The 8,042-nt window shown below is 37.3% G+C and overlaps 1 protein-coding gene across 4 annotated transcripts in view; it reads right to left on the bottom strand.

Moving 5' to 3' along the window:
• The window catches only part of LOC107754141 (E3 ubiquitin-protein ligase RNF38-like), a 39,081-nt gene that overhangs the window by 16,258 nt on the left and 14,781 nt on the right, over positions 1-8,042 (bottom strand). For all 4 annotated transcript variants that reach the window (XM_016570470.1, XM_016570467.1, XM_016570466.1 and 1 more), the window contains exon 3: positions 3,622-3,683. In XM_016570470.1, coding sequence (XP_016425956.1) covers positions 3,622-3,683 — 62 coding nt within the window. The remainder of the gene's footprint in view (positions 1-3,621; positions 3,684-8,042) is intronic.

Genomic DNA, 8,042 nt, shown 5'->3' with positions numbered 1-8,042 from the left:
CTTCTCCAGCACATTTTAACAATACCGTGATAATACTGATAACCGTGATAAAATTGGTCACTATAATCGTGATAAGAAAATTTCATACCGTTACATTCCTACACTATATCAAACATATTTTAAGTTAAAATAATAATAATAATAATAATAATAATAATAATAACAACAATACCAATAACAATAATCCCCACGGTTAGTATTACCGTTTCATCTTTTAATTATCATTAAAACCGTATTAGATTACGCGATTTGAACAACTGGCGATAAATAAATACTGTCCAGCATAAAGCACAGTTTTAAGTAACAGTCTCACGTGCGCACACCACGCAGAGTAGTTTCGTTTTGAGTGAAAACGGGGAGGAAAAGCTGGGAGCTTTTAAAAGAATTATACAAATGAATTAATTATATGAATGTACCTCCAACAATACCAATAACAATAATAATAGTATTATAATTGGTCAGCTGGCCGTTGGGTGAGTAGTCAACTATTGTGACGCATCCCTACCCAGAATCGTAGTGTTGCAATCAAAGACTAAACTTTTACATGCTCTCAAATACTGGACGCATCTGGAGGGGAAATATTAAAGTACCAAACTGCACTACTTGCTAGGAACTGACAACACGAGATGCCACATTTTCCAACCTTCCGAAACAACAATCAGCAGGAGATTCCTCATCCTCACACGCCTAACCGAAGCACCGCTTTGATGTGAGAATTCACAATGTGCTTCTGTTTCAGTGTAATACTTTAATATTTAATAGGCTGAGTCTATAGAGTCCTTGCGCTGGGTGACTGCTCTTCAAACGCTGGGACTTTATGAAAGTGCTCCGAATAAGCGAGTCACCCGCATCTCCTCCTCAGTCTCATTATTTTCCAGCCTTTCATTTCTCCTCCCTCTGACAGGCAAACCCATTTGAGGCCGCCTCTACATTCTACACCATAGAGAGCTTGTTTCTGCCTGTGCGGAGGCCTAGGAATGGACACACACACTCTCACACACGTCTCAGTTTCAGCGCTCTATATTCAGGACCTCCCAAGAGCCAACACGTCCCGTTCTGCTGTTCATATAGACAGCCAGCAGCGAGCACATAGCTTTCAAAACGGCTCCACACACCCCAAATATGCTTTGTTTAGTTCTGAACAGTCAGCACACACACGCCCAAGCACTCTTCTCTTCTGTGTGTGTGTGAGATGTTTCTCCCTCACATACACATTTGTCAAAAACAGGAAATGGTAAGGGTTGTTGGCCTGGTTTCTTTTCTGCCACTAAGAGCAGCAAAAGCATTTTTATGATTCAAAATCCTCTCAGAAACACAGACTAAATTCCCTTAGTCTCATTCGGACCATAACTCAGTCTCTCGCTTGCACCAACACAGCCCCACCGGTCTTTTTCCACTCCCTTCATTTCGACAGCCATCCATTTCTCTGCCACTGTTCCCCTCTCTCCGTGTCCCACAGCTGGAGGTGAAATCATTAGTGCCCCCGCTCCCCCTTTGCATGCTTTCCTCTTCCTCTCTCTCTCTCACATCATCCCTTCTTCCTCTCCCGCCGCCCGCTTGCATTCCTCCCCCTCCCTCTTGCCCTCCCTCACAGGGAAAGGTCCACCCCCAGAGGCCGTTTCAGCCAATCACAGAGCTGCAGTCAGCTAGCCCTCTTCCTCCTCCCTTTGCCTGTAAACACAGTGGAGTAAAACTGGGCAGGAACTGCCTTTTGTTTTTTGTCTTCCCTTCCTCTCGCTCTTGATTTTAAAAGGCCAGCAATGACAGAACAACACATTTCCCAAAGTAAATGTGCATGTTGGTTAAAATGAAGATTATTTAAATATATTAAAACATACTTTGAGGAAATCCAGCAAATGGATTACTTAAAGTGGTTCTGTGCCAATAAAAAAAAAGTTGTTTTTTATTTTGCACAGTTTATAAAATTATTGTTCATTGTTAATTTATGTTGTTCATAATACATCAGTATTATTTTAGACTACACTACCTAAACTAACTAAAAGTTTGAGGTAGGGCTGTGTATTGGCAAGAATCTGACGATACAGGGGCTGTGATACGATATGTTGCGATACTGTAAGCAAGGCGATATATTGGGATATTTCTTATTTTAGGAATAGGATATATTTTTAGGAAAGCTGTCATTAAGAACACACCACCATATGCAATAAATAAAATTATTTAACCAGAACACAGTGGGATCTGCATTTGCAATAATCAGTCCCTGTAACATTCAACGTTATTGAACCACTTTTTGTGCAGTACGAGTAAAGGGGAAAAATGAAAGGATCCTTCACACGGGAAGCGGCAAGCGGCAAGCGGCAAGCGGCAGAACCGAGGCGGCAACAGCGCCACGGTACGGGATGGACATTAAAAGCCCAAATGACGCCACACTTCAGCTTTGTACACCAAAACGGGAACTGGAACAATTCTTTCATCCTTCATTACTAGCAGCGAACTATATTAACGCTAACATTAGTGGCGTGCCCTAATGCTAGTATTTCCTGTCACTGTTTAAGTTCAGATGAAGACTGCTATCTAGCGGTCGGGATATAAACTCAAAACGAAACACCTGCCATGAATCTTGTATGTTTTTTTTAAAATATCGATATTCCGTTTTTGAGAATCGATACAGTATCGCCAAACAAAATATTGCGATACTTGCGTGTATCGATATATTCTTACACCCATAGTTTGAGGTTGGTAAGATTTTGTTTTTGAAAAGAGTCAATGCTCACAAGGCTGCATTTATTTGATTAAACATACAGCAAAAATAGTAATACTGTGAAACATTAAAATAGAAAACAAAAATATATTTTAAAATGTAATTCATTCCTGTGACGGCAAAGCTGAATTTTTAGCAGCCATTAGTCTTCAGTGTCACATGATCCTTCAGAAATCATTCTAATATGCCAATCTGGTGCTCAAAGTTTTATTATTATTAATGCCTAAAACAGTTATGCTGCTTAATATTTTTGAGGAAACAGTGATTTTTTAGGATTCTTCCATGAATAAAGTTAGAATTTAATGCATCCATGCTGAATAAAAGTAAAGTAATAATTTCTAATTAAACAATTAAATTAGAATTGTTGTTTAATTTATATTAAACAACAATTCTACCCATACATATTTTTAATTTTTGATAAAGTACTATTGACAAAAGTTTAACTACACATTCTCATATAAACAGTTACCATTAAATAACCACACAGATTCAAATCTCACCAACACAACACAACACAGTAAAGCTAAAAACAGTATGTGTTTGAATAACTACAATGAACCGACTCATAAGAGTGACTATAGTTCACCAGCTGTGCACAACCTTTATTCTTCTCTGCACAGTAGCTGGGGTAAGAGAAAGTATTGTAACAAAAACAAAACTACCTTTAAATTATGATTTACTGATAAACTTCATAAAACCACATGCTGACAAACTGAATTCCACTTTTAAAGGGAAACTAGATTTGAAATCGAAAGTTAGTGCATTCATGGCCAATTCATTTGTAGCCCAAAGCCTTGCGTAGCACTGCAACATCCTCTGCAAAAGTCAATATTAGGAATGAAGAACTTGGCTGTTTGTTAGTCTACATTAGCAAGCGGCCATAAGAAGTGATGTCTTACCTTGTCAGTGGCGTCGACACACGCATGCTCTGAATGATAGTGGTATACTCCTCCCATTGCACCTAGAGACAGCACAAAAACAGTTAACTCAACAGCCAAGTGTACTGAAGCCTCTAAAATACTACAAACATGTGATACAGCATAATTATTTACAGCTTGTATGCCATGTTTGGCAGTCAACAGTTTCAACGGGTCCAAAAACAGACTCTTGATCCTGCAGCTTTACAGGATGTCGGCAGCATGTTGAGACATCTGGGCACTACTTTAAGCTTGCCTGGTGTGTTATTACGTTAATGTAATCACAATCACTATCAATTATCGCTACCAAATTATCTCTATAAAGTGTAATTCTGCAGTACAAACTCCTGGATTAACATGACCATTTCTAAAGGATAAACCGTATTTACTTTAATGTCAATCTTACGCTAAAGGTGTTCTAGATGTTTATAAAGTAAATGTTTGTCCATTGATGATGACATCATGTTGTTGTTGTGATGGAGAGATACATAAGAGAGAGCGACGATAAATACATTAATCCTAGATTATAGTACAGTGCTTTCATGACAACACATCCAAAGCCTTTTGTTTTCTTTGGGTCTTTGTTTCTGTATTTTTTTTTGCCCGTCTGTGTTTGTTTGCGTGTTTCCAGTGTCTCTGTGAACGTTTCATCAGACAAGCATCGGATTACCCTTGAACACTCCCAAAAAAACTCTCCAAGGACAAGGACGCTTGTGTGTACGAGCGAGGAGCATGTGAAGTGCCCACAAAAAAGCTTTTTATTTGAACTCGTGCATCTATTTTTCTGTCACCATAAGTTCTTTTTAGTCTCTTTTCTCTCAATGACAGAGCAAGGAATGACTGACGACTCTGAGATAACAGGGAGAGAGGGAGCGACAGAGAGATGAAGCCGGGTATGAGGAGGATATGGACAGCACACAAGCGAACACAAACCATATCATGCACAACCAACAAACGATTAATCTGAAGCGAGATCGACTAGTTTATCAAGTAAACTCTTGATCCATCCCATCTAAAACACTATGGAAATCATAGCTGTGCTTGTAGCTGCGATTTATCAGCTAAATAGTACAATTAAAATGTCTTAATAATAAAACAAACCATAATAATTAGAAAATAAACATTTATATCAAAAAAACTAATATTTATCATTTACATAACATCTTTCCCAATGTTGTTACAGAATAAAACAAAACAAAAAAAAACAAAAAAAATGTAAATAGAGGAAAATCTGACAAGGTATCACTCATAAACAAGATTGAAAGTAACATACACAAAAAAAGAGGGGCGTTTTGAAAACATGCAAAAAAGGGGGTTTAATCTAAATGCGGTTGTCACTTCCATAATCAAACAACCCTCTACATTGCGAGTAAATCACTCGCATGTGCGACTAAATCTTCACTCTGGGGTAAGTAAACTAAAAAATGTACTAGCCAATGGCGATTCAATTGCCAAGGTGTTCGTAGAGGGCTGTCAAACTTAGTGTGAACAAAAAAAGCACCAAGAAGAGAAGTCAGCACCATTTTTAGCCTCAGTGTGTACAGTGTGTGACTGACTAAACTTCAGTCTACCAGAGCGATGAGTCTAATCAACTAGAGATGACTTCGCTCTAAAGGTACATTTTTACACTGACAGAATCATGTTTCCACTGACGGAAACATTTTAAAATATCTGACAGACTAACAAATTTCTTGCGAAGTACTGATGATTTCAGTTTCTCAATATTTAAAACCCTCTGTCATGCCAGCTGTTGCCATAGGCAAGTAAATGTCTGGAAAAAAAAGAGCATGAAAATACGTTTTATTTCAATTCAAAGAATTAAAATGTGCGCCATTTACAGAGTTTATAGCACAGCATCTCTTAGCTGGTCTCCCACGTCAAACTCAAGGCTTGTACGAAATTTTTTTTTTAAATCAAGCATTCAGGTCAGCATGAAACAGCCCTCACAAACCCATTTTACTTGTGAAGTGGAATAGATTACTTCAGGACTCAATTTATCCATTGGGAATTACTTGGATTGTGAAAAGTGGACATTAAATTGCAGCGTTAACTATTGGGAAGATTTCAGAAACAATTACTTACAACAATAGCCTAAAACAATAAACTAAATAATTTTATAAAATAATACAAACAATATTTTTGCCAATACTTACACAGGTATTTTCTAACAATTTTTTTTTCTTTTCCTTTTTTAATTTATTTTATTTTAATTTATATATTTTTTGCAAATATATTACATTGGCAAGTCATTTTGTGCTGGCTATTGAAAAAGTTGAGCACTGATACAAAAGTTTGCTAAATAAAACTGGGCAGATAAGGAAGATATTAGTCATAATCATTCATAATTTTCCATCATAATTCACCATCATGATGCATTTTCAGTCCACAGTTACAGAACAAACTCATCGATGACATGTTGTTAAGGATACAAGGGATACATGATGTAAGAGACATCAAATGAGCAACACACATTTATATTTTTGCAATATACACATTATATTTTTGCAATGATAACCGAGGGGAAGGCAAGAAGGGGAAGGAGGGAGAGAGGAAGAGAAAGAGGCCCACAGAGGGAAAGGGAATAGACCGCAAGTAAGACCCACTCAGCAGAAGACAGAGGGACGCTGGCTGGGACTGAGACAGTCATTTATTCATTTTTAAAAAGACACCATTAAGTCAATGAAGAAAGCAACACACCTCTGACTAATACAGAGTAAAACAGCAATGCGCCAATAAAATCACAGGTCTCTCTCATGCATTTGCCACAAATTTATTCGAAATCTATCATATTGACGCATCCGAATGCACTGAATCATGACATATGTAGGCTACCTCAATGTGCATCAAATCATGAGGTAGTTGATGAAACCCATCCTCAAAGAAACATTTCTTATTGGTCATTAAATTGTATTTTAATATACTATATTATTACATAATATTTACATAAATTTAATAAAGTACACTACCATTCAAAACTTCGATTGGGAAGTAAGATGGGTCTGTAAGATTTTAATGTTGTGAAAAAAATTATGATTACCAAGGCTGCATTTTTTGGGGGGGCAATTTAAAATAGCTTTTATATTTTAATATATTTTAAAATGTAATTTATTCCTGTGATGGTAAAGCTGATGGTCTTCAGTGTCACATGATTCTTCAGAAGTCATTCTAATATGCTGATTTGGTGCTCAAGTTGTGCTGCTTAATATTTGTGGAAACCATGATTTTCCCCCACTTTTCTTTGATGAATAGAATGTTCAAAAGAACAGCATTTAGGCCTATTTGAAATAGACATTTTATTACTCAACTTTACTGTCTTGTTTGATCGATGCCATGCTGCATTAACAGCATTCATTAAATTTAAAATGATTTTTTTAAATTAATTAAAAAATAATCACTAACCCAAAACTTTTAAACAGGAGAGTAAATTATATAACATTTTTAAATGACAAATCTGCACCAGTCACAACAGTTAAGAAAAAAAAACAGTATTTCTGCTAAAAAAATATATACATTGTAAATTCTGATGGCACATTTTCCACTTAAGTTGTTAGAGCCATGACAAACATTTTGTTCAGTTTGATTATACATCTTTCAGTTTGAATCAAGCATGTGACTGTCATCAGCGAAGGTCAAATGATTAGGCTTGCAGTTCAACTTAATCAGCAGATGGCCATGGTTTATTTATTTGGCATATTTATTTATTTACTTGAATATGGTGCTCACAGAGCATTCGTTATTTTCCACTTAAGTTGTTAGAGCCATGACAAACATTTTGTTCAGTTTGATTATACATCTTTCAGTTTGAATCAAGCATGTGACTGTCATCAGCGAAGGTCAAATGATTAGGCTTGCAGTTCAACTTAATCAGCAGATGGCCATGGTTTATTTATTTGGCAAAGCCAATATTTACTTGAATATGGTGCTCACAGAGCATTCGTTTTGGACCTCATTTCTCCACAAACCATCTAGAAGAGGAAAGAGGAGACCCTGGTGTCATTGTGGGGGAAGGGGCAGACGAGAGGTGCCCTGACTGATGTTATGGGAAGGAAAGAGATCCAGGGAAAATGGAGAGAGAGAGGGAGAAAGACAGGGGGACTGAGGCTTCCCCTCTCGGCTACTATTGATTTTTCTCTGAGCTTCAGAGTGCATCAGCTTTATCTGTCCATTCCCGCTCCATCCTTCCCTCCTGCCTGAGCCCATCTATCCATCGCTAGTTTCTGTCACATGATTCCAGGGTCCTCTCTTGCTCTCCCCCCTACACACTACAAAAACAGGCATAGCCTTCTCCACATTATGGGGAAAATTATGGGGACAAAAAAAAAATCATTATTATTATGAGATGGAGAGCTACCACATCTATCTTAAAACGCAGCAAAAAAAAAAAAAAAGGAAGGAAGGACAGA

This window comes from Sinocyclocheilus rhinocerous, unplaced genomic scaffold (assembly GCF_001515625.1).
Source record: "Sinocyclocheilus rhinocerous isolate Xijiao unplaced genomic scaffold, SAMN03320098_v1.1 scaffold681, whole genome shotgun sequence".
Taxonomy (NCBI): Eukaryota; Metazoa; Chordata; class Actinopteri; order Cypriniformes; family Cyprinidae; genus Sinocyclocheilus; species Sinocyclocheilus rhinocerous.
The sequence above is the reverse complement of the archived record's forward strand: the minus strand, read 5'-3'. Positions and strand labels throughout refer to the sequence as shown.